This window comes from Rattus norvegicus, chromosome 15, assembly GCF_021556685.1.
Source record: "Rattus norvegicus strain SHRSP/BbbUtx chromosome 15, alternate assembly SHRSP_T2T, whole genome shotgun sequence".
NCBI lineage: Eukaryota > Metazoa > Chordata > Mammalia > Rodentia > Muridae > Rattus > Rattus norvegicus.
The window spans coordinates 20,894,494-20,921,088 of record NC_141548.1 but is presented as its reverse complement, the minus strand read 5'-3'; the positions used below and the strand labels follow the sequence as shown (position 1 = coordinate 20,921,088).

At 42.8% G+C, this 26,595-nt stretch overlaps 2 protein-coding genes and 1 pseudogene across 3 annotated transcripts; 1 reads left to right on the top strand and 2 right to left on the bottom strand.

Moving 5' to 3' along the window:
• Window positions 1-1,230: 1,230 nt before the first annotated feature.
• LOC148000864 (uncharacterized) lies at window positions 1,231-8,741 on the bottom strand. Of its 2 annotated transcripts, XM_087586796.1 has the most exons (5): window positions 8,531-8,741; window positions 7,626-7,788; window positions 6,336-6,467; window positions 5,514-5,690; window positions 1,231-1,833 (listed from the first exon to the last, which is right to left on the bottom strand). In XM_087586796.1, exons 1-5 carry the CDS (start codon window positions 8,679-8,681, stop codon window positions 1,749-1,751), a joined length of 708 nt encoding a protein of 235 aa, XP_087442922.1. In that variant the 5' UTR covers window positions 8,682-8,741; the 3' UTR covers window positions 1,231-1,748. The 2 variants fall into 2 exon arrangements, with proteins under 2 accessions (XP_087442922.1, XP_087442923.1); XM_087586797.1 differs by lacking the exon at window positions 5,514-5,690 and having other exon boundaries at window positions 1,243-1,833; window positions 8,531-8,702.
• Window positions 8,742-14,381: 5,640 nt separating this feature from the next.
• LOC148000863 (disks large homolog 5-like) lies at window positions 14,382-21,692 on the bottom strand. The gene is made up of 5 exons (XM_087586793.1): window positions 21,488-21,692; window positions 20,585-20,747; window positions 19,296-19,427; window positions 18,474-18,650; window positions 14,382-14,888 (listed from the first exon to the last, which is right to left on the bottom strand). The coding sequence occupies exons 1-5, from the start codon at window positions 21,636-21,638 to the stop codon at window positions 14,804-14,806; spliced, it is 708 nt and encodes a 235-aa protein (XP_087442919.1). The 5' UTR covers window positions 21,639-21,692; the 3' UTR covers window positions 14,382-14,803.
• Window positions 21,655-25,939, top strand: LOC148000862 (ribosome biogenesis regulatory protein homolog; annotated as a pseudogene).
• Window positions 25,940-26,595: the final 656 nt, after the last annotated feature.

Genomic DNA, 26,595 nt, shown 5'->3' with positions numbered 1-26,595 from the left:
CATACCCAGTAGGAGGGAATTCTCTTATGTGTTACTGAACTAAGTTATGAAAGGTATGAAAAAATATCTCAGAATAATTTTGATTGGCATTTCTGTAGTGTCCAAGGATGATAAATATTTAATATGAGTTTCTAAGTCATTTAAGTTTCTTCAACTGTATTATGCTTATGTATATAGCCCATTTGAATTACGTTTTTTAAAATATAGTGTTTTAGTTTTTCAAATCTGTTTCAAATATAAGCCCATTAGTGAATGTGCACAGGGAAATAATGTTTAACAATTTCTGTAAATGGCCATTTAAAAAAATCATTAATGACAAATTAGAAAATGCTCTCTCAATGAACTCACAGAATTGGCAGACAAGTTGTAAATAATAGAATTCATTACAAAAGTCCAGGACAGGGACTGGAGACATGGCTCATCTGTTTGAGAATTTGAATCCCAGAGGACCTAAGGGGCAATTAACAATTCTCTGTCACATCACATCCCAGTGAAATCCACTGCCCTCTGCTGGCCGCTGGCAGAATTGCATGAAAACGAATATGGGGAGGTGGGAGGGAGACAACAGGCATGTGGGGTAGCACCCACATAGAGGTTGGCATTCTGGGGAGAGAATAGGGATTTTATGGGATGAAACTGGAAAGGGACAGAATATTTGAAATATAGATAAAAATATCCACTACAAATTGCAAAAAAAGAAATAATTCAAAACTGTAAGACCTCCACCCAAAAGAAGCTATGATATATATCAAAATGAACTCAGCAAAACATCATTATCAATAACAACAAACAAACTAACAACAAAAATATTAAAAATGTTCATTCCTCTACAATTGGTGGAATTCATTAAATGTGCAGTCATAGTTGATGCTATATTTCAAGGAATCCATAGGCATCAAACTCTGTGTGTCCTGAACATTTTACATTCCCATACTGAATTGTTTTATTTCCTCTAATGTATTAGAGAAATACTTCTGTGTTTCTCCTTTGTTTGTCATTATAAAGGAAGCTAAATTTGTGAGTACAGGGATAAAGCAAGGATATTTTTCATCATGAAGGTGGGTTCCACAGAGCATGACACACCGTCTACATCAAGAGCACAATTTCCTGTGCAGCTCTGGCTGGCTGTGAACTGATGATGAAGCCTACGCTGCATGAGACTTGCAGAAAACCACTGTTGCCTTACACTTGTGCTGTTACAGGAGGAAGAACCACACACGACTCAGGACGGTCTTGTGAGTGAAGGGTTAAAGGTCACATTTTTATTTATAGACAAACATTAATTTATTCAAGAACATTTTAAATTGGGGAGTCAATGAGTTCAATGTATATAGCCTTAGGAATATTAATTAATTAATATTAATTAAGTACACTAAAGTTAACAAATGAATAACAAAACTTCAAACTTAAACAAATAAAACCAAATGCATAAAACAACCAAACTTCAAACTAAAAACCAAATAGAACAAGTAAATTAGTCAGCATTCAATTCCTGCTGATTTTTCAACATATAACTCCAGCCTGTTGCTGGCCTTGCAAACACAGCAGAACGGCAGGTAAGATGGTAAAATCTCTTCAAGAGGAATGTAGACGCCTCATTCAGGGTGGTTGGTTGTTGATGGACAAGTCGTCAAAGGGTTAAACGTGAGGCGTGTTCCATGCCACATCTCAAGGTCTTTCAAATTCAGCCCAAGATTGGAACGGTTACAAGGACTGAGATGCGGGAGGTGTTATCAATCTTTGCACCCTCAGTGCTCCTGGTGGACAGGTCTGTCTCTGAGAGCTGTAGTCCTGGTCTGGGCCATGGGCAAGCGTCTGCTGGAGTGTTCAGACCTAGGGGTGGAAAAGGCCTGGTGAGGACCTGCCATGTCACTTCTCCCATACATAGCGCACAATTCAGCAGGATAATCCAGGATGATCTTTCATCTGAGGTCATTTTCTCATGCCCAAGAGAGAAGGGTAAGAGACCCCACAGGCCTGCATATTTTCCCAGCTTTTAAAACTGCTAAAAATTGAACAGTGAACAGCAGATAATTCCAATCGTCCATATATATTATATTTTAAAATCATGTAGCAGCGTCTCAATGTCAGATGAGGAGACATGTGAACAACCTAGAAAACAATAGGAAGGCCTTGGAGGCCTGGCCATCACTGAAATGAAGACTATCATTATTCCTCCAGTGCAGGAATATGCCTGGGGTCCACTTACAACCTCAATATCTGCAAAGACCCAGAGAAACAATATCTCAAGAAGTACATGCACACTGAAGTGATATTATATTTGGCAAGAATATGCTGCATGGAAATCTTGCCAAGGGTAGGCATTGAACTCTAAAGGAGATACTCATGCAGAAAATAAACTATACCACTCCTTTGTTTATGGGTATCAAAAAACTCTTTGTGGGGAGACTTAAAGGCACTGGGCTCAGATAATACAAGAGAGCTCAGACTGGAGGGATCAGTACACCATAGCCAGAATCTCTATGGATCACATACCCTTCATGGATGGAATTTCTTTTAAAATGGACAGGAATAATATTCTGAGCTGCTCCTAGCTGACAGATGCTGATAACTATGATGAAAGTCACACACCCAATAAGACAGTTCATAAGTACAGGGAATCTACTTGGGTCCTCTCATCCTGTGCTTTCAAATCATCTCAGTGACACCGAAATGATGCCGCATCTTCCCAGCCAAGGCCTTTTGCTCAGTGAACAGTTTGTTCTGATTCAGGGCGTCCTACAGACTTTCCTACATTCTCTCCTCATCCTGGTCATTAGAAGATTATATTGTCCATGGAGACAGGCATGTATACAGAGACAGACAGACAGACAGACAGACAGACAGACAGACAGACAGACATACACACCTTTGAACTCACCCAAATATATTTGTTCACACATACAAGCAGAGTATTTTGCAGAATGTGCTTAGTTTCCCAGTTAATGGTAATAGAAGAGATCACCCAGTCTACTATTGTGGCATAAAAAAAAAAACCTGGAATGGGGTAAGTACACAGTGAGCATAGGCTAAAGACAGCTCAGCCAATAAAGTGTATTCCCCTGAAAATCAGAAATTAGAAATGTGACATCTAGGCCTGTTAGCCAAGACTGCTTAGCAAGGGCACAAGGCTGTGCACAGGAGGCTGATTTCAGGCAACAGAGCACTGGGTGGGGGCAGGTGAGGCTCTTCTGTCCTCTGCTCACTGTTTCCCAGTGCATGCAAAGTGAGCTGCATTTTTCAATATGAGGTCCCTTTAGGATACAGTACCTGACAGGGGAAACAAACTACCAGCACAAACAGCTAGGAAATCTCCACAACCACAATCCAAGGTAAAACTTGTAATGGGATGCTATCAGATATAATTCGAGTGAGATAAGGCTGACTGATTCAAAGTCAAATGCTGGCAGGTATAATCAAACTCAGCCACAGTCCATGGAAGGGCTGGACAACATTGTACCTTTTCACTTTCTGACTGGTGGACTTCTGGATAATTTTGCTTCATGGCTGCTCTGAGGTGAACCACTACAACACTAATGTGCCACAGTTTCTCTGCTGACACCTACTTCTTGTTCTGGAATCGCTGTGTCAAAGGTTGAACTTTTACAAGAGTTGTGCATGGCTTCTCACAGGGCTACCCATTTGACACCTCTAGCAATGTCTGAGGGTCATCACTTTCTAAACCCACCTTACAGATGATTTTCACTCAGATCAAATGATTTTGAATAACAATGGTTAAGAGTGCCACAGACCCAACACAGGGTGAGTGCTGTGGACTATTTTGAGTCTAAGGTTCTGTCTGAGGCAAAGATGTGATTCCACCTCAGCATAACTCCTGGACATCTTCTGCCTGCAGATTCAACTCTAAGCAAATTAATCTTTCAATTAACAATTTCCAGAGCAAACTCCAAAGCCAATGTATATTCAATCAAGTTTAGGCCGATCTAGAAAGAAAGTGGTGGCAGGTAACGATTAACATAACCAGGATGTTGAGAAGACACAACAAGCACGTGACCTTCCAGTGTTACTGCACACCGAGAGCAAAGGAGGCAGAAGAGCCCTGAGTCAGCACTTTCCACACTCAGGTACATGGATTTCACACAGCAGCCTCTCCTCAAATCCCTGTACCCTATTCCTGAGATTTCTCCAAGTAATGTCAATGTTGATGAATAGTTTTCCCACTGTAATAATTTCAATAGTAATCAAAACCCCATTAAGAACAGTTTAAAAAAACTAATTGGAAAAATTGTGTTTCCTCTTCCTCTCTCTCTCTCTCTCTCTCTCTCTCTCTCTCTCTCTCTCTCTTTCTCTCTCTCTTTATATATATATATGTATATATATGTATATATATATACTTTTACATGCTTCTATGTGTGTACATATAGACTAATACAATATATATAAATATGTGTCTGTGTTCAGAAACTTGATGAGTTCACACACACACACACATATGCACGAACACACATATACACACACTTCTATATGTAAGCACCCATACCTCAAACACTTAAAACAAGCAACTCCCAATGTAACATATGTACCATAGCCATAACCATGTTCGCACATCTGTGCCCAATGACACAAACACACACACACACATACACACACACACACAGAGTCAGAGAGAAATGGAGAGGGGGAGGGAGGGAAGGAGGGAGGGAGGGAGGGAGAGAGAGAGAGAGAGAGAGAGAGAGAGAGAGAGAGAGAGAGAGAGAGAGAGAGAGAGAGGACAGAAATCATAAGTGAGAAGCAGAAAAGAATGAGGAGGCCATCCTTCTGGAAGCACAGTTGTTGAATACAGATTAGGCAAAGGAAATGTGTCAGTGAGAGCGTAGACACTGCTCTCCATCCCTTATAGAGTAAACCTGTGTAGGGAATGCACTTCTTGGGCACACGAGGTTGAGAGAGTTGGAGAAAAATTTCCCTCTAACCCTCACATATCTCACACAAACCCTCACCCTGAGAGAAGTCTTTCTTACATCCCTGTTCATCCAGTCAGCTCCAGGACAGAAGCCACAGGAAAGAACACTAAAACACTAGAACAGGACTGACAAACCGCTTCTCAAGCTCCGTCACTATGAACCACCATTTGGAAAGGCAGAAGGGACCATTTTCAATGTACAGGGAAAAGGAGAGAAAGTCCACAAGCCCCATCATAATTGACAATGATAACCATTCTTTCAGCAAGTGAACTGAACTCTAATCAGTTCTGGGCACTACAAAGACGGCTACCACATGGCATCCCTCTAGCATGTAAGTGTGCAATGTGTGATCAACAGATCCCACTTAAGGAAATGCATTTTCTAGTTGAGCAGGAGGATTTGGTTGTCAATCCTCCAGTTTCTTGCATGAAGCTAGAATCACAGAAAGTTTTGTAAATGGGCAAAGAAATGAACAACTGGATGAGACCTAGGAGAGTGTCTGGATAAGTTGGAGAAGGTTAAATTGGTTTGACTTGGTTTCTGCTTAGATATCAGGAAAACCTGCCCTTGATGCTTCATTCATCCTACCTGAGGCTGCTTGTTACACGGATTTTCATACTGGCTTCCCCACAGAACCTTATTGTTTCCTTAATGGATTCTTCCAGTGCAATCTGATCCCTTAGAAGCCCTTTGTACTCATTCCATGCTCTCTGGGCATTGTTCTTCAGCTCAAAACACTCAGTTAGGAGGGGGCAGAAGCTGCGGCTGAGACACAAAGAAAAAATGGTGAATCCCAGCCAGGCTCCAACTTCCTCCACTTCTCCAAGTCCATTCCTCCTTCTAGGGTCCTGATCAGAAGAGAGCCCCAGATTATAGTCCACGTCCACAGTAGCCATGGAGCATAACCTAGAGACAGGTCAAATGGAGAAAAGAGCAACATTCCAGAAGACTCAGGGCACTTCTCAAAAACCTGACACCATTGATTCAAGTTTTTCCTAGAAGTGGACTTAATCGTTATGTGTGCTTATATGTCCATTTTATTAGAATGTCCCTTGGAGGCCAATCTTTCTATGTGTCCTGTGTGTGTGTGTGTGTGTGTGTGTGTGTGTGTGTGTGTGTCCTGTCAGAGCCCCAGAGCATCAGGATTGATTGATGACTCCATCATTGTGCACACATTTTCTATGTACAGGATCCCTATTTGGGAAGGACAATGACTGATGAATCTCACAGTCTCTTTCCATTTGTTCAAACTATCTACAAGCGGTAAAAATCCTAGAGCCTTCCTTAGAGACAGGCTTCCTGGTCTGCTTCAAACACTATAAAGCCTGATCCTCACTTTACTTCAAAGATAAGAATGGGCTGACACATGCTGTGCCTAGTGCTGGGGTCACAACCTTGTAAGTTACTCACCAGTACCAGTCATTTTCCAGTGTAAGGTTTTTACATTTGACCAAAGCGGTATTGATCTGCTCGCTCATTTTCTTCATGTCGGTCATCACTTCCTCGTGCTGCATCATGAGCATCTCGGACTCAAACTTGTTCCTGTGGCAGGGCGTGGTCCAAGGATCAAATAACATTATGAATGAAGGATTCAAGAATTACATGAATTCAGACTGAATCCTGAACTACCCCAGCCTAGGACATGCCACGCCCTTACTCCTTGGTACTGGGTGCATTTGGTATTTATTCAGTTTATTATTATGAACACAGGGACAGCAGTGCCAGGAAACAAAAGCAGGGAGCTGATTTGCTTGAGCTCCCTGAGAGGGTTTGAAGGAATAGACTAGCTTGCCAAGAACTTTCGAGCGTCCTGTGCCACCATCCAGGCTCCAACTTAAACCCATGAAGACTATTCTCCTGTTCTTAGGTAACAATTCTCAACCATAGAATCTATTGCTACATGAAAACCCAAAGGAACATGGACAGTATTTACAGGGAAAAGAATTTATAGCACACACCAGGAGATTCCCATGTGTGTCCACCTGAGCAGATGTGAAATGTTGTACTGTTCAAAGTGAGGCTCTCACCCACATCATTATCATGCCATGGAAATTGACACAGGATAATTCTCAGGCCAAATCAGAACACAGAATACCCAGATCTTAAGTTATACACACAAACGCACTCACACATGCATACACACACACAAACTCACACAAAACACTCTCTCTCTCTCTCTCTCTCTCTCTCTCTCTCTCTCTCTCTTTCATACAATTAGAATGCCAAATAAATACAAGAATGTGGCATTATCTCAAAATACAATGAATAAAATCAGAGAACAACAATGATACCCTGTTGACAGTCCAGTCACACACTGTGAGGCAGCAAGAGGGATTAGGCCCCTCCAGCTCTTCACAGGACCTATTGAACCCAAAGCACCTCCACGTCAATTGCAACAATGATTGCTCATAATCAGAGCACCTAGAAATTCCCACAACCCAACACCTGTCCAGGCTACTTAAACCACACAATGAGAGCTCACACACTACTACCCTCATTCCCAGACTGTAATTCAGGCCACAGGCTATGATTTACGTTTGTAGGAATCAAAATAGCCTGTGCCACCACCATCTCATTCCCATCTGATCTTCACATTCTGATGCAATCAGGAAAGTGATTTTGACCATGAGCCCACCCTGGAGTTGTAGCCTACTGTGATGTGAGGAAATGTGGATTTAACAGAACTTGCATTGTGACTACCTGTCATTTAAATTCTTTCCCGGGTAATCCGCCAGGATACTCCTGAGTTCATCTCTCTCCTTTTGCATCTTGTGGAGAGCAATTTTGAGGTTCTCCAAACGCCTCATTCTCTCCTCTTCAACAGCTGTTTTGGAGGGTTGGGATGATGCCTTCTGATCAGACTCTGTAGGTAGATAAACCCCAGTGAACAGGCATATATGTGGACACAGTGTCAAGGAAAACTATGCTTAGTCTAAAACGCAAGTCTGAGGATGAACAGTTCTACAGATACAGTGAATCCCTGACAGAGCAAGAAAGCTATCTTTAAGCTGAACTCAGCTAGGTCCCTGTTCCCCACCATCATAGCCATATGATGACATATGCCATCAAAGATATAGACCACACCTCCTACAGCCATTCTTCTGTCACTGAAATTCTAAAGCTGGCCTAAACAAGAAGAATTGGAGGACCTTCTCAGCTAATGTCTGATGTGAGGCAGGTAAGTCCTTGAGTCCAAACTGCTTAACATCTTGAATCCCTAGTCACGTGTGTTCAAGGACAAAGTAACTGAGACCTTGATATATGACCAGGAGAGTATCCCTCTTGGCATCAATTACCCACGTAATCTACAGGACACTGCTGAGAGGAAGTGCTTCCACAGCCTATCCTGAGAGAGACACTTTGTTATTCTTACAGAGGCTCATCCTGGTATTCTTTGACACTGCCCATGACATTAAAGAGATCCAAGGAAAGCCCCTTGACATATAACAGGTCTTGGTTCTCTGTCAAACTAATGATCAGAAATTGTTGAGTCTGGGTCAGCCATTTAGGAAGACTGAGGCTCTAAATCATACGTCCTACTCCTGGAAGGACCAGCTCAAGCCAACCTCCTCCAGGAAGCTCCCCTTGCCCTGCCCAGTACTCACTTGACCTCCTCCAGGACCTTTCCATTCGTCTTGTTCTCCAACGTGATAGAAGGCTCGCCTCCCTCTGCCTTGGTCTGGTCTCTGCATGGATATGATTGTCCCTCCGAAAGAGACTGAGGATCCTGGAGAACATGCCTCCTTGGGAACCCATTAGGAAATGAACGGAAATCGCTCAGGCAGTTGGTGTCAGCTCAACACTGCTGACATCACAGAAGATTCTAGTATCTCCTGGATACAAGAGAATTTCTAGGGAAGACACCATCGGTGATGTCACTTGGAAATGCCATAGCTTACTTGCTAACTACCTCCACCCAGACTGACCAGGTTCTGCAGTGGCTTTTCCAGAGACTCACTTTTGAGCGAGGGAACACCCATTCGCACACTCTCCTTCCAGAGCTTCAGAGTTCTCACTGCTTCATTACAACTCAGTTGCTGAGGACAGGGAGAGTTGGTTAAAGCCTTGATATGGATAGAACATCTTTGTTAACAGCCAAATATCTAGAGACCCTCAGTGAGGGAGATTCTTCTCCCTGAAATGTATGAACCCAGGGTCCATGCATGTGACATATACTCCAATTCCCACAGTTTTTACTGTTCCCCAGAGGCCAATATTTTTTCCTACACCTTTAAATGTATGCAAGTTGGAGTACATTGTTTCACGGACTGTGCCTTGAGAGGGGGCATGGTTTCAATGTATTCACCCATGTTTGTTCCTGAAATCTCTGTCTTACAATCCCATTTTGTACAATGAAAACTGCTGTTTGCTGGCACATAGGTGTTCAGGTATAGGGCATACATCAGATTGTAAACTTTCTGTCCATTCTTAAAAGTTAAAATCCCCAAAAGTGAGGGAACTGAGACCCAAGTGAGAGCCATGGAGGGGTTTGATTCTAAATCAATTTAAGGTTGTGGTCTGAGTCATGGCCATTTTGTAGATATGGGACCTCATCCTACCTACCTCATCCAGCACCCTGTAGCTGAGTGAGATACACAATGAGAAAAACATCCTATGCATCTGCACAGACTGTAAGGGAGAAGAATGATTAAGGCTAATGGAGAGCTTGGCAGATTAAAGGGGCACCTCGTGCTGAGCAAATGATACACGAGTTAATTATCAAGTGTTTATAATATCCCAGAACCTGTTCTTGAAGCCATCTTCACTCCATCTCATTCTGGCTTGAGAATCATGGAAAGCAGGTGCAGTGACTTTCCATAAAACTAGGAAAACTAGATGTAGATGTCTCCATCTTCCCTGAAAGCCACGACTCTGAAGAGAGGATTCTAACCTGGATGCTTAGACCTTTAGGCACCATCTCAAAGAGACTCCTAGAAAGGGTTCTATTTAAGCTGACTTGAAGGACAGTGCTGTTTGGCTGTTTAACGCATTTCTAGGTTTGTAAAATGAAGACAATGACTGTTTCCCCACAAGTCTTTTGGAAGAAGAACATGAAAACCTTAAAAGCCACAGGACTGTGCCAGGGAAGTGAAGGGTCTAAGTGGTCACGGTCACCACTGTTACTGTTGGCATCGTGAAGCAGGAATGAGAGACGGTGTCCACACAGCAGTGACAGGTGAGAGGTGAGTCTAATGGAAGTCAAGTTGCTCATGCTCTGGAGCTATCTTCCTGGCTCATGAAAAGCCTTTTACAGGCTAGTGTGGTCCCGTGGCTCTGCATGTGTGAGCTTGCATGTGTGCAGGCCAGAGGACAACCTTGGGGTTTACTCTACAGGTGCTGTCCACCATTTTTATAAAACGGGAGTTTTCATTGACTTGGAATAGGACAGCTCAGCTGGGCTGGCTGGCTAGGGAGGACATGGAGTCTCTGTCTCCCCAGCAAAGGTGTGTGCCACCAAACCGGGTTTATTTATCGTTGTTGTTGTTTTAATTGGCTTCTTTTGTTTGCACTGAAGTTTATCGTCTCAGTTTCTGGCTCCATGGCTTCCCATGTGAGCAGGAGAGGACATAAAATGTCTGACTGACTGTGTGTTGTATATGATTGTCCTTGAGTCTAGTATAAAAGTGACCCAGAATGTTGCTTTCTGTCTTAGTCTTGCTGGGTCACACTCGAGGTTTAAGAGGAACTTCTTGAAGGTTTAGTCACACAACAAAGGTTGTAGAATTCTCTAAAGTCCCTGACTCTGACATCTGAGATTACTAAGAATTTACTTCCTTTCATTTTCCCCATGTTAGGTACAGTCTGGATTAGGTAGATGAAATGATGAATAAATTACTAATACTAAAATGATTGTGTTCTTAAGTTAATTAGGGCCAAACTATTGGAAAAGGCTGGATCTGGTGCAAATATTGAGACTTTTCCCTTGCCTGTGATAGCCCAGAGGTAGGCAGCCAATCCACAGAGGGCAGCGTTTCTCCGGCTATTCAGGGCCACAGGTCCCTCTGTCTGCTGAGCCATCCTCTAGGGATTAGGGATGACACTATTTTACTGTACTGTAGAGAAATGTCATGAGGCGACTGCTCCTAGCTTGCCAGCAGCAGGGCACCCTAGGATGGTTCGCTCACAGAGGAGGAAAACGTCCTCAAGCAGAGGATCCTGGTGCTCTGTCTGCCAAGGAAGCTGCAAACCTGAGGACATGAACTTCATGGTCATTTTCTCATGAGAAAGTAAGTTTCTTTATAGCTTAATTAGACAGCAGCACCTCTAACACGTCTAAGAGTTGGACGGCTGACATGTTTCTCAGTCTGCAAGGAGGTTTGGGTCACTAAGATTCAAGATATGCTATGACTAGGGAAACAGCTTCTGGAGAGAACTAGAAACAGTGGGAAACTTATATCCTGCTTTGTCTTTAAAAGAAGTTGAAACTGAATAAACTGTGCATTGGCTGACTGGGCTGTGTACCCCGTGTCCAGGTTAATATGTCCTTCACCTGGTACCTTAATATACCAGACTGTAGCAGTGAATTAATTAAACAGCCATGGCTCCTTAGTGCAGTCAAGGCACCTGCCAAAGAGTTCTCTAATTTTGAGAATGAAACACACACACACACAGGCACACACACGGTCAATGTCTGGACATTTCTAATCCTCCTGACAGCTACCATACACCTCCCTTCCACCCAGCATCCCAGGATTAACAACTTTTAAATCTATGTTTTATCTTTGCTGCCTGTTACCTTCTGGGAAACACCCCAACCCCCAATAGGGTCCTAATCCCTTCCACCTACATTGTAGGCTGCTTTCTCTCCTGTAGCTCTTACTCTGATCCTTCTAAGTCTGGATTATGGTGGTTCCCTTCATCCTCCACTCCCTCCCAATCCCTTGCCCTGTCCTTCTGTCTTTCTGTCCAAACATTGGCAATGGCAACTCGAAGCCCTCAGGGACCCTCAGGTCTGGAAGTGCAGCTTTTTGGGAGCCAAAATAAGACCATTATGAACACCGGATATTGATACTTTACACATACATCCTTGATATTGAATAAATCAACTATCTTTAAGAATATGGGAATTTGATCCTCAGTACTACGGAGGGTAAACATCACGAAGAAAACGGCAGACATTTTGCCTATGGACTCCGTTCATATGTTTCTGGACAAAACTTGATTTGAGAGACACCTAGGAAATATAATTCATAGTTGTCAACTCTGTGCTCTATTGAAGATGTAGGAAATGGGAAGGGAAGCTAGAAAATAACAGTACAGACTCTCTCAAAATTCTCTGAGGCCTGTGGGTTTGTACTTCCAGGGACCCAGGAGACCTGATCTAATGAGAGACCCAGGAGGCCCACCCTAAACAGAGACAGTACTACCTGACTCCCAGGAGACCAGCTATCACCCAGCTCACACAGCTCTACATTCCTGCAATGAGGCTGGATCCAGTCAGAGACACTCATGACAATTAACACCAGAGATAACCAGTTGGGGAGAGGCAAACTCAGGACCATAAACAACAGAACCCAATGCAAAGTCTGCTGCTCACTCAGAGGACCTATAGGGCTCTTAACAATCATCTATAACAGGATATCTCGTGCCCTCCTCTGGCCACTGAGAGAACTGCATGCAGAGGGACCACAGACAAAAGTCAGCCAAAGAACAATTAACCAATATAAATAAAAATGAATACATTTCTCTTTCAGAAAGGCATACAAATGTATGATCAAGGCAAACAACACCGAAATGGGGACAGTCTGGCCCACGTCCCTTGACCCTTACACTAAACTGATCATACAGTTACACAGGTCCAACAATTAACATTCAGATTACAGTGAATATGTATCCCATTTGTCCTCATTGATCTGGATCACCTCATCCAGGATGATTTTACAAGACCCATTCATTGTCCTGAAAATTACATGCTTTCCTTTTTCCTTTTGTAGTTATTGATCAGCAATCCTGTCTGGAAATGCACCATGCTTTCTTTATGCACTCATCTCGTAAGGGACCACTTGAATATTTTCAAATTCTGAATATTATAAGAGAGCTTCACTGAACATGGTGGAGAAAGGGTGTCTATACTAGGATGAGTCAACATTAGGATATAGGCCTTGGTGTTGTATCTTGAGGTTTACCCATTACCACCTTCCTGAAGAAACAGCATACTGATTTCCAAAGTTGCTACAGAAATTTGCATTGCAAATCTACAGGAGAATCTCAATGTTCCCCTTGCTCCATAAGCCAGTAGGAGTGAATTCTCTTATGTGTTACTAAACTAAGTTATGAAAGGTATGAAAAAATATCTCAGAATAATTTTGATTGGCATTTCTGTAGTGTCCAAGGATGATAAATATTTAATATGAGTTTCTAAGTCATTTAAGTTTCTTCATCTTTGAGTATTATGCTTATATATATATAGCCCATTTGAATTACGTTTTTTTAAATATAGTGTTTTAGTTTTTAAAATATGTTTTATATAAGCCCATTAGTGAATGTGCACAAGGAAATAATGTTTCCCATTTCTGTAAATGGTCATTTAAAAAATTATTAATGACAAATTAGATAATGCTCTCTCAATGAACTCACAGAATTGGCAGACAAGTTGTAAATAATAGAATTCATTGCAAAAGTCCAGGACAGGGACTGGAGACATGGCCCATCAGTTTGAGAATTTGAATCTCAGAGGACCTAAGGGGCAATTAACAATTCTCTGTCACCTCAGGTCTGAGTGAAATCCACTGCCCTCTGCTGGCCGCTGGCAGAATTGCATGAAAACGAATATGGGGAGGTGGGAGGGAGAGGACAGGCAGGTGGGGTAGTACCCACATGGAGGTGGGCGTTCTGGGGAGAGAATAGGGGTTTTCTGGGATGAAACTGGAAAGTGGCATAATGTTTGAAATATAGATAAAAATATCACTACAAATTACAAAAAGGAAATATTTCAAAACTGTGTAAGACCTCCGCCCAAAAGAAGCTATGATATATATCAAAATGAACTCAGCAAAACATCATTATCAATAACAAGAAACAAACCAACAACAAAAATAGTAAAAATGTTCATTCCTCTAAAATTGGTGGAATTCATTAAATGTGCAGTCATAGCTGATGCTGTATTTCAAGGAATCCACAGGCATCAAACTCTGTGTGTCCTGAACATTTTATATTCCCATAATCAATGTTTGTATGTCCTCTAATGTATTAGAGAAATACTTCTGTGTTTGTCATTATAAAGGAAGCTAAATTTGTGACCACAGGGATGAAGCGAGAACATTTTTCATCATGAAGGGGGATCCACAGAGCATGACACACTCTTTACATCAAGAGCACAGTTTCCTGTGCAGCTCTGGCTGCTGTGAACTGATGGTGAAGCCTACACTGCATGAGACTTGCAGAAAACCACTGTTGCCTTACACTTGTGCTGTTACAGGAGGAAGAACCACACACGACTCAGGACGGTCTTGTGAGTGAAGGGTTAAAGGTCATGTTTTTATTTATAGGCTAACATTAATTTATTCAAGAACATTTTAAATTGGGGAGTCAATGAGTTCAATATATATAACCTTAGGAATATGGCATATTAATTAAGAAAAACTAAAGTTAACAAATGAATAACAAAACTTCAAACTTAAACAAATAAAACCAAATGCATAAAACAACCAAACTTCAAAGTAAAAACCAAATATAACAAGTAAATTACTCAGCATTCAATTGCTGCTGATTTTTCAACATATAACCCCAGCCTCTTGCTGGCCTTGCAAACACAGCAGAACGGCAGGTAAGATGGTAAAAATCTCTTCAAGAGGAATGTAGACGCCTCATTCGGGTTGGTTGGTTGTTGTATGGTTACGAGGACTGAGATGCGGGAGGTGTTGTCAATCTTTGCTCCCTCAGTGCTCCTGGTGGACAGGTCTGTCTCTGAGAGCTGTAGTCCTGGTCTGGGCCATGGGCAAGCGTCTGCTGGAGTGTTCAGACCTAGGGGTGGAAAAGGCCTGGTGAGGACCTGCCATGTCACTTCTCCCATACACAGCAGCACAATTCAGCAGGACAATCCAGGATGATCTTTCATCTGAGGTCATTTTCTCATGCCCAAGACAGAAGGGTAAGAGATCCCACAGGCCTGCATATTTTCCCAGTTTTTAAAACTACTAAAAATTGAACAGTGAACAGCAGATAATTCCAATCGTCCATACATATTATATTTTAAAATCATGTAGCAATGTCTCAATGTCAGAGGATAACAGATGTGAACAACCTAGAAAACAATAGGAAGGCCTTGGAAGCCTGGCCATCACTGAAATGAAGACTATCATTATTCCTCCAGTGCAGGAATATGCCTGGGGTCCACTTGACAACCTCAATATCTGCAAAGACCCAGAGAAACAATATCTCAAGAACTACATGCACACTGAAGTGATATTATATTTGGCAAGAATATGCTGCATGGAAATCTTGCCAAGGGTAGGCATTGAACTCTAAAGGAGATACTCATGCAGAAAATAAACTATACCACTCCTTTGTTTATGGATATCGTAAACTATTTGTGGGGAGACTTAAAGGCACTGGGCTCAGATAATACAAGAGAGCTCAGACTGGAGGGATCAGTACACACTAGCCAGAAACTCTATGGATCATATACACTTCATGGATGAAATTTCTTTTAAAATGGACAGGAATAGTATTCTGAGCTGCTCCTAGCTGACAGATGCTGAGAACTATGGAGAAAGTCACACACCCAATAAGACAGTTCATAAGCACAGGGAATCTACTTGGGTCCTCTCATCCTGTACTTTCAAATCATCTCAGTGACACCGAAATGATGCCGCATCTTCCCAGCCAAGGCCTTTTGCTCAGTGACCAGTTTTTTCTGATTCAGGGCATCCTGCAGACTTTCCTCCATTCTCTCCTCATCCTGGTCATTAGAAGATTATATTGCCCATGGAGACATGCATGTACACAGAGACAGAAAGACAGACACTCAGACATACACACCTTTGAACTCACCCAAATATATTTGTTCACACATACAAGCAGAGTATTTTGCAGAATGTGGTTAGTTTCCCAGTTAATGATAATAGAAGAGATCACCCAGTCTACTATTGTGGCATAAGAAAAAAAAACCGGAATGGGGTAAGTACACAGTGAGCATAGGCTAAAGACAGCTCAGCCAATAAAGTGTATTCCCCTGAAAATCAGAAATTAGAAATGTGACATCTAGGCCTGTTAGCCAAGCCTGTTTAGCAAGTTCACAAGGCTGTGCACAGGAGGCTGATTTCAGGCAACAGAGCACTGGGTGGGGGCAGGTGAGCCTCTTCTATCCTCTGCTCACTGTTTCCCAGTGCATGCAAAGTGAGCTGCATTTTTTCAATATGAGGTCCCTTTAGGATACAGTACCTGACAGGGCAGCCAAACTACCAGCACAAACAGCTAGGAAATCTCCATAACCACAATCCAAGGTAAAACTTGGACTGGGATGCTATCAGATATAATTCAAGTGAGATAAGACTGACTGATTCAAAGTCAAATGCTGGCAGGTATAATCAAACTCAGCCACAGTCCATGGAAACGCTGGACAACATTGTACCTTTCCACTTTCTGACTGGTGGACTTCTGGATAATTTTGCTTCATGGCTGCTCTGAGGTGAACCACTACAACACTAATGTGCCACAGTTTCTCTGCTGACACCTACTTCTTCTTCTGGAATCGCTGTGTCAAAGGTTGAACTTTCACAAGAGTTGTACATGGCTTCTCACAGGGCTACCCATTTGACACCTCCAGCAATGTCTGAGGGTCATCACTTTCTAAACCCTCCTTACAGAAGATTTTCACTCAGATCAAATGATTTTGAATAACAATAGTTAAGAGTGCCACAACCCAACACAGGGTGAGTGCTGTGGACTATGTTGAGCCTAAGTTTCTGTCTGAGGCAAAAATGTGATTCCACCTCAGCATAACTCCTGGACATCTTCTGCTTGCAGATTCAACTCTAAGCAAATTAATCTTTCAATTAACAAATTCCAGAGCAAACTCCAAAGCCAAGGTATATTCAACAAAGTTTAGGCGATTCTGGAGAGAAAGTGGTGGCAGGTAACGATTAACATAACCAGGATGTTGAGAAGACACAACAAGCACGTGACCTTCCAGTGTTACTGCACACCGAGAGCAAAGGAGGCAGAAGAGCCCTGAGTCATCAGTTTCCACACTCAGGTACATGGATTTCACACAGCAGCCTCTCCTCACATCCCTGTACCCTATTCCTGAGATTTCTCCAAGTAATGTCAATGTTGATGAATAGTTTTCCCACTGTAATAATTTCAATAGTAATCAAAACCCCATTAAGAACAGTTTGAAACTAATTGGAAACATTGTGTTTCCTCTTCTTCTCTCTTTTACATTTATATATGTGTACATATAGACTAATACAATATATATAAATATATGTGTCTGTGTTCATAAACTTGATGAGTTCAAACACACACACACATATGCACAAACACACATATACACACACTTCTATATGTAAGCACCCATACCGCAAACACTTAAAACAAGAAACTCCCAATGTAACATATGTACCATAGCCATAACCATGTTCACACATCTGTGCCCAACGACACAAACACACACACACACACACACATACACACACACAGAGTCAGAGAGAAATGGAGAGGGGGAGGGAGGGAAGGAGGGAGAGAGGGAGGGAGAGACAGACAGAGAGAGAGAGAGAGAGAGAGAGAGAGAGAGAGAGAGAGAGAGAGAGGACAGAAATCATAAGTGAGAAGCAGAAAAGAATGAGGAGGCCATCCTTCTGGAAGCACAGTTGTTGAATACAGATTAGGCAAAGGAAATGTGTCAAGTGAGAGCGTAGACACTGCTCTCCATCCCTTATAGAGTAAACCTGTGTAGGGAATGCACTTCCTGGGCACAGGAGGTTGAGAGAGTTGGAGAAAAATTTCCCTCTAACCCTCACATATCTCACACAAACCCTCACCCTGAGAGAAGCCTTTCTTACATCCCTGTTCATCCGGTCAGCTCCAGGACAGAAGCCACAGGAAAGAACACTAAAACACTGACATAGAACAGGACTGACACACTGCTTCTCAAGCTCCGTCACTATGAACCACCATTTGGAAAGGCAGAAGGGACCATTTTCAATGTACGGGGAAAGGAGAGAAAGTCCACAAGCCCCATCATAATTGACAGTGAGAGCCATTCTTTTGGCAATTGAACTGAACTCTAATCAGTTCTGTGCACTACAAAGACGGCTACCACATGGCATCCCTCTAGCATAATGGCATGTAAGTGTGCAATGTGTGATCAACAGATCCCCCTTAAGGAAATGCGTTTTCTAGTTGAGCAGGAGGATTTGGTTGTCAATCCTCCAGTTTCTTGCATGAAGCTAGAATCACAGAAAGTTTTGTAAATGGGCAACGAAATGAACAACAGGATGAGTCCTAGGAGAGTTTCTGGATAATTTGGAGAAAGGTTAAATTGGTTTGACTTGGTTTATGCTTAGATATCAGGAAAACCTGCCCTTGATGCTTCATTCATCCTACCTGAGGCTGCTTGTTACACGGATTTTCATACTGGCTTCCCCACAGAACCTTGTTGTTTCCTTAATGGATTCTTCCAGTGCAATCTGATCCCTTAGAAGCCCTTTGTACTCATTCCATGCTCTCTGGGCATTGTTCTTCAGCTCAAAACACTCAGTTAGGAGGGGGCAGAAGCTGCGGCTGAGACACAAAGAAAAAATGGTGAATCCCAGCCAGTCTCCAACTTCCTCCCACTTCTCCAAGTCCATTCCTCCTTCTAGGATCCTGATCTGAAGAGAGCCCCAGATTATAGTCCAAGTTCACTGTAGCCATGGAGCATAACCTAGAGAGAGGTCAAATGGAGAAAAGAGCAACATTCCAGAAGACTCAGGGCATTTCTCAAAATCCTGACACCATTGATTCAAGTTTTTCCCAGAAGAGGACTTAATCCCTATGTGTGCTTATATGTCCATTTTATTAGAATGTCCCTTGGAGGCCAATCTTTCTATGTGTCCTGTGTGTGTGTGTGTGTGTGTGTGTGTGTGTGTGTGTGTGTCCTGTCAGAGCCCCAGAGCATCAGGATTGATTGATGACTCCATCATTGTGCACACATTTTCTATGTACAGGATCCCTATTTGGGAAGGACAATGACTGATGAATCTCACAGTCTCTTTCCATTTGTTCAAACTATCTACAAGACGTAAATATCCTAGAGCCTTCCTTAGAGACAGGCTTCCTGGTCTGCTTCAAACACTATAAAGCCTGATCCTCACTTTATTTCAAAGATAAGAATGGGCTGACATATACTTGCCTAGTGCTGGGGTCACAACCTTGTAAGTTACTCACCAGTACCAGTCATTTTCCAGTGTAAGGTTTTTACATTTGACCAAAGCGGTATTGATCTGCTCGCTCATTTTCTTCATGTCGGTCATCACTTCCTCGTGCTGCATCATGAGCATCTCGGACTCAAACTTGTTCCTGTGGCAGGGCGTGGTCCAAGGATCAAATAACATTATGAATGAAGGATACAAGAATTATATGAATTTAGACTGAATCCTGAACTACCCCAGGCTAGGACATGCCACACCCTTGCTCCTTGGTACTGGGTCCATTTGGTATTTATTAAATTTATTATTATGGCCGCGGGGACAGCAGTGCCAGGAAACAAAAGCAGGGAGCTGATTTGATTGAGCTCCCTGACAGGGTTTGAAGGAATAAACTAGCTTGCCAAGAACATTCGAGGGTCCTGTGCCACCATCCAGGCTCCAACTTAAACCCATGAAGCCTATTCTCCTGTTCTTAGGTAACAATTCTCAATCATAGAATCTATTGCTACATGAAAACCCAAAGGAACATGGACAGTATTTACAGGGAAAAGAATTTATAGCACACACCAGGAGATTCCCAGGTGTGTCCACCTGACTAGATGTGAAATGTTGTACTGTTCAAAGTGAGGCTCTCAGCCACATCATTATCATGCCATGGAAATTGACATAGGATAATTCTCAGGCCAAATCAGAACACAGAATACCCAGATCTTAAGTTATACACACAAACGCACTCACACATGCATACACACACACAAACTCACACAAAACTCTCTCTCTCTCTCTCTCTCTCTCTCTCTCTTTCTCTCTCTCTCTCTCAAACAATTAGAATGCCAAATAAATACAAGAATGTGGCATTATCTCAAAATACAATGAATAAAATCAGAGAACACCAATGATACCCTGTTGACAGTGCAGTCACACACTGTGAGGCAGCAAGAGGGATTAGGCCCCTCCAGCTCTTCACAGGACCTATTGAACCCAAAGCACCTCCAGGTCAATTGCAACAATGATTGCTCATAATCAGAGCACCTAGAAATTCCCACAACCCAACAACTGTCCAGGCTACTTAAACCACACAATGAGAGCTCACACACTACTACCCTTATTCCCAGACTGTCATTCAGGCCACAGGCTATGATTTACGTTTGTAGGAATCAAAATAGCCTGTGCCACCATCTCATTCCCATCTGATCTTCACATTCTGATGCAATCAGGAAAGTGATTTTGACCATGAGCCCACCCTGGAGTTGTAGCCTACTGTGATGTGAGGAAATGTGGATTTAACAGAACTTGCATTGTGACTACCTGTCATTTAAATTCTTTCCTGGGTAATCCGCCAGGATTCTCCTGAGTTCATCTCTCTCCTTTTGCATCTTGTGGAGGGCAATTTTGAGGTTCTCCAAACGCTTCATTCTCTCCTCCTCAACAGGTGTCGTGGAGGGTTGGGATGATGCCTTCTGATCAGACTCTGTAGGTAGATAAACACCAGTAAACAGGCATATATGTGGACATAGTGTCAAGAAAAACTATGCTTACTCTAAAACAGAAGTCTGAGGATGAACAGTTCTACAGATACAGTGACTCCCTGACAGAGCAAGAAAGCTATCTTTAAGCTGAACTCAGCTCAGTTCCTGTTTCCCACCATCATAGACATATGGTGATATATGCCATCATAGATATAGACCACACCTCCTACAGCCATTCTTCTGTCACTGAAATTCTAAAGCTGGCCTAAACAAGAAGAATTGGAGGACCTTCTCAGCTAATGTCTGATGTGAGGCAGGTAAGTCCTTGAGTCCAAACTGTTTAACATCTTGAATCCCCAGTCACATGTGTTCAAGTACAAAGTAACTGAGACCATGATATGACCAGGAGAGTATCCCTCTTGGCATCAATTACCCACGTAGTCTACAGGACACAGCTGAGAGGAAGTGCTTCCACAGCCTATCCTGAGAGAGACACTTTGTTATTCTTACACAGGCACATCCTGGTATTCTTTGACACTGCCCATGACATTAAAGAGATCCAAGGAAAGCCCCTTGACATATAACAGGTCTTGGTTCTCTGTCAAACTAATGATCAGAAATTGTTGTGTCTGGGTCAGCCATTTAGGAAGACTGAGGCTCTAAATCATACGTCCTACTCCTGGAAGGACCAGCTCAAGCCAACCTCCTCCAGGAAGCTCCCCTTGCCCTGCCCAGTACTCACTTGACCTCCTCAAGGACCTTTCCATTCGTCTTGTTCTCCAACGTGATAGAAGGCTGGCCTCCCTCTGCCTTGGTCTGGTCTCTGCATGGATATGATTGTCCCTCCGAAAGAGACTGCGGATCCTGGAGAACATGCCTCCTCGGGAACCCATTAGGAAATGAAGGGAAATGGCTCAGGCAGTTGGTGTCACCACAACACTGCTGACATCACAGAACATTCCAGTGTCTCCTGGATACAAGAGAATTTCCAGGGAAGACACTACCGGTGATGTTACTGGGAAATGCCATAGCTTACTTGCTAACTACCTCCACCCAGACTGACCAGGTTCTGCAGTGACTTTCCCAGAGACTCACTTTTGAGCGAGGAACACCCATTCGCACACTCTCCTTCCAGAGCTTCAGAGTTCTCACTGCTTCATTACAACTCAGTTGCTGAGGACAGGGAGAGTTGGTTAAAGCCTTGATATGGACAGAACATCTTTGTTAACAGCCAAAAATCTAAATATGCTTGGTGAGGGAGATTCTTCTCCCTGAAATGTATAAACCCAGGGTCCATGCATGTGACATATAGTCCAATTCCCACAGTGTTTACTGTTCCCAGGAGGACAATAGTTTTTTTTCCTACACCTTTAAATGTATGCAAGTTGGAGCATATTGTTTCATGGACTGTGCCTTGGGAGGGGGCATGGTTTCAATATATTCACCCATGTTTTTTCCTGAAATCTCTGTTTTACAATCCCATTTTGTACAATGGAAACTCCTGTTTCCAGGCAACAAAGTGCTCAGGTATAGGGCAAACATCAAGTTGTAAACGTTCTGTCTATTCTTAAAAGTTAAAATCCCCAAAAGTGAGGGAACTGAGACCCAAGCAAGAGCCAAGGAGGGGCAGAATGCAGAGGTGCTGCTGGCCAAGGAAGAGCAGGAGGAAGCAGAGAAGCTGTAGCACATCATGGTGCACAGGGAGCTAGAACTGGAGATCGACCTGGGCAACCTGCTGGCTTCTGACAGCAACCCCTCAATGGTGCTGTGCCAGGCCAGGGCCTTGCTGGAGGCCGAGCTGTGTGCCCCGGAGTGGGAAAACCCAGAACATCTCAACAACCAGCTGTGGAAGCTGCTGACCAAGGGCATGGAGGAGGCAGTGGTAGTGTGCTTGCAGGAGCCTGACACAGGCCTTCCCCGCAGGAAGCCACTGCCTGGCCAAGGGCTCTCCCTTGCTGGTAGAAGTTGGTGAGCTTTAAGAGCATCCATTCCAAGAAGAGGACCAACCTCATGTGGGACGAGGTGAATGGCCAGTAGTGATGCCCTTGTAGCTACAAGCCCTCCCTGGATGACACTGAGGAGTGACTGATTGAGGTGCCTGGGTGTGCAAACTCCATGGAAGACCAGTTCTCCAAAAAGGATTTAGGCCAAGAAGAATGCATGGCCAAGAACTAGCTGAACCATCTGTGCAACTAGTCTGCATGCACAAGATGCAGATGCCCAGCTTGGCTGGCCTGCACCTTCCTGACACCAGAGTAAGGGGGAGCTGGGCTGCACCATGCAAGTGTCCAAGGTCTCCAAAGCTTCCTTGGGACACTTCCAGGAGGGTTCTGTTCTACCAGGTCTCCTGGGTATACACATATTCCACATTCTGGGGAAAAATAAAAGGTTTTCTAGTTCCAAACAATTTGGAGTAAATATGTATTTGTTCACCTATGAGCGTGTGAGTGTTTGTGCATGCCTGTGTGCTTGTGTATATGTACACCACAGAACGCAGTGTTGGCCTCACTAATTAATATCAGCATGGTTAATAACAGTGGCTCTCGTTTATTATTAGCACCTCGTGATTATAGCAAATTATCAGGAGTCTGACCTCCTCAGGAGACTTCATGCTTGCCTAAGGCAGCAGTCCGCAGACTTGTTTCTGAGGACCCCTTTTTTCTTTCCTCTTTCTTTTTTTCTTTCTTTGCTTTGCTTTTGTTTTTGAAGACAAGGTCATAGTCGAGGCTGCCTGAAAGTCAGAGATCCACTTGCCTCTGCCTCCCAAGTGCTGCGATTAAAGAGATGAGTCACAACTGCAGGCATCTAAGGACCTCTTCATGTTCTCAAAAATCACTAAGACACATACAACTTAATCTAAATGGATAGAATCTGAATCTCTATCTACTAATCATATAGTAAACATAGGAAGCTTATGAAATGTAGTTGTAGGGTACTGGAGAGAAGGCGCAGTTAGTGAATCGCTTGCCATGCAAATGTGAGGACCAGAGTTTGAATCCCCATCATCCTTGTAAAGCATCATCAAGTTGACAACAAAAACTTTTACTCAATAAGTGTTGAACCCACCATAGGGCACTCTCTCAAACAAATGCTCTTTTTATATTCAGAATATTATTAATTACATGCATATATATGAGTGTGCATGAATTTACGGGCACACACACACACACACACACACACACAGACATGTACAAATGATTTGAAAATGCACATGTAGAAAGGAGAGAACAAACTCCCATGAGTTAACTTCTGATTTCCACATGTGTACAGTGATGCCTCTAACCCTAAACATATAAAATAAATAAATATATTTTTAATTTATAAGTATACTGTTTCTTTTAGTTATACAAGAACCATTCCTTTATCAATCATTCTTACATGGTTGGAATTTTGGTTGGAATTACATTTCACCACACCTCTCTCTGAGGACATAACCAAGAAATATATCCCACATCTGTGAAATGTTTGGTTCTAAATCAATTTAAGGTTGTGGTCTGAGTCCTATCCATTCAGTAGACATCAGACCTCATCCTACCTACCTCATCCAGCACACTGTAGCTGAGTGAGATACACAATGAGAAAAACATCCTATGCATCTGCACAGACTGTAAGGGAGAAGAATGATTAAGGCTAATGGAGAGCTTGGCAGATTAAAGGGGCACCTCCTGCTGAGCAAATGATACACGAGTTAATTATCAAGTGTTTATAATATCCCAGAACCTGTTCTTGAAGCCATCTTCACTCCATCGCATTCCGGCTTGAGAATCATGGAAAGCAGGAGCAGTGACTTTCCCATAAAACTAGGAAAACTGGATGTAGATGTCTCCATCTTCCCTGAAAGCCACGACTCTGAAGAGAGGATTCTAACCTGGATGCTGAGACCTTTAGACACCATCTCAAAGAGACTCCTAGAAAGGGTGATATTTAAGCTGACTTGAAGGACAGTGCTGTTTGGCTGTTTAACCCATTCCTAGGTTTGTCAAATGAAGACAATGACTGAGTCTTTTGTAAGAAGAACATGAAAACGTTAAAAGCCACAGGACTGTGCCAGGGAAGTGAAGGGTCTAAGTGGTCACGGTCACCACTATTACTGCTGGCATCGTGAAGCAGAAATGAGAGAGACGGTGACCACACAGCAGTGACAGGTGAGAGGTGAGTCTAATGGAAGTCAAGTTCCTCATGCTCTGGACTGAAATAACCAAGACACTGACTGCTGTAGAGATTGGAGGCAGAGGCTAAGGAGATTCCTTCTAGGAATGTGCGTCTTTCCTGAGAGATGTTCCTGGGTGGCCTTCAGTGCTCTTAACCACAGTTACTCCTACTGATAATGATTTCTGAAGTTTGTGTCCCATTAGGGTCAATTTGTTTCATTGTGGATTTAGAATCTAGTAGGCATGGGAGGGCTAATGCTGTAAGAAAAAGTATCTAGTCTCAGAATGGTGGTCTGGGGTTGTTCTGATCTCGGTAGCAATGTGACCTGAAAGGCAGCAGAGAGAGTCATGATTTGAGGCACCTCACAGAACTCTGAGGAAACTACAGGAACCCAAGTGACATGAGGGCATAGATGGAGGCTGACACAGGAAAGTAGGGGTCTATCTTTAGGGTACCTCCTACTCCCACCTTATATAGAATCTACCTTAAGCAAAAGACTAATTCACATGAGATGGCCAGGTCTCTCATCTGATCACCTCCTAAATTTTAATAATCATGCTTCCTATCTTTTTACTTCTACTCAAAATCCCAATTCACTGGTGTGTCCATGTATCTGCTAGTTACTTTTAAGCAAACAAATAATAGTGGATAGAAGCTAAACAGAACTGAATAAAGTATGCATATGAGGACACTAGCTAAAGATTTTGTGTGGGTTTGAGGGGCCAAGCTAGGAGAATGCTAGAGAGTGAGGTAGAAGAGGGTGGGTGGGTGGGGGAGCAGGGGCATGGGGCTAAAGGGTGGGATGGGGGCTTTTGGAGGGGAAACCAGGATAAGAGATTACATTAGAAATGTAAATAAAGTAACTAATACAAAAGTAAAAATATAAAATCAAAAGACGTGTGTGGGGAAGCCTGGGATCTTTGATCTGAGAATGCAGGCCTTGAGGGAGTCAATAAGCTGCGTCTCCCTGATGCTCCTCAGGCTTCTCTTTACAGGCTCCTTGTCCATATCCATCAGCCACAGGCTGAAAATTTCAGGATAAGACAAACAAAATAATGGAAATCCTTCCTTCTCAAAGCCTTTATCTTTATCTGTGGGATGATTTTTCTCCCCAACAGTACCGTGCTCACTATGAAACCTTTAAACTTGTGGACAGAGCTGAAGAAGACTTCCAAGTAGGTGTAATTTTTTGTGTTCTACAGTTAGAAGGTGTGCTATGGTATTTGTTAGAGAATTTAATAAAGCGCCAGATGAATCCATAAATGTAATTTTATAAGGTTTTCAAAGAATGATGTTTTTTATGTAAAAGAAAAGCATCTGATATTGTTTCTATGAGCAAATAATTGGCATCAATATTTCAATCTCTAGCTATGCAAGTGTGGATTATCCAAAGTAGGTCTTAATATTACCTAAACAAAATTCCCTAGGCTTATCCAAGAGCTTAATGTTCCTGTTTGTTTTACATGAAATGCTGACAAACTGCTCTGATGACAGCCATGTCCAGTTACAGTCCACTGGGCAGGGATCCTCACTGGTTGATCAGTAAAGTATTAAACCCCTGGCACAGACCTCATGCACAGCACTTGGCTGGGTGCACTTTGCTCCTTGTCCACTAGAGGGAGACAAGACTGAACGGTTTAATGTAAATGGAGATTCTCAGTAGCAATGTGCTCCTGCAGTGCTAACATGTCCCCAGCA

What these genes read in the sequence shown, in the direction of transcription:
- LOC148000863 (XM_087586793.1), bottom strand. Translation starts at nt 21,638, where the DNA reads ATGGGTTCCCGAGGAGGCATGTTCTCCAGGATCCGCAGTCTCTTTCGG. An exon ending in GGAAAGAATTTAAATGACAG is followed by an intron (nt 19,428 to 20,584) that starts GTAGTCACAATG and finishes GCCCTGCCACAG; the next exon opens with GAACAAGTTTGAGTCCGAGA. An exon ending in CTGGAAAATGACTGGTACTG is followed by an intron (nt 18,651 to 19,295) that starts GTGAGTAACTTA and finishes TTTGTGTCTCAG; the next exon opens with CCGCAGCTTCTGCCCCCTCC.
- LOC148000864 (XM_087586796.1), bottom strand. Translation starts at nt 8,681, where the DNA reads ATGGGTTCCCAAGGAGGCATGTTCTCCAGGATCCTCAGTCTCTTTCGG. An exon ending in AAGGTCCTGGAGGAGGTCAA is followed by an intron (nt 7,789 to 8,530) that starts GTGAGTACTGGG and finishes ATCTACCTACAG; the next exon opens with AGTCTGATCAGAAGGCATCA. An exon ending in CGTGTAACAAGCAGCCTCAG is followed by an intron (nt 1,834 to 5,513) that starts GTAGGATGAATG and finishes TTCCACCCCTAG; the next exon opens with GTCTGAACACTCCAGCAGAC.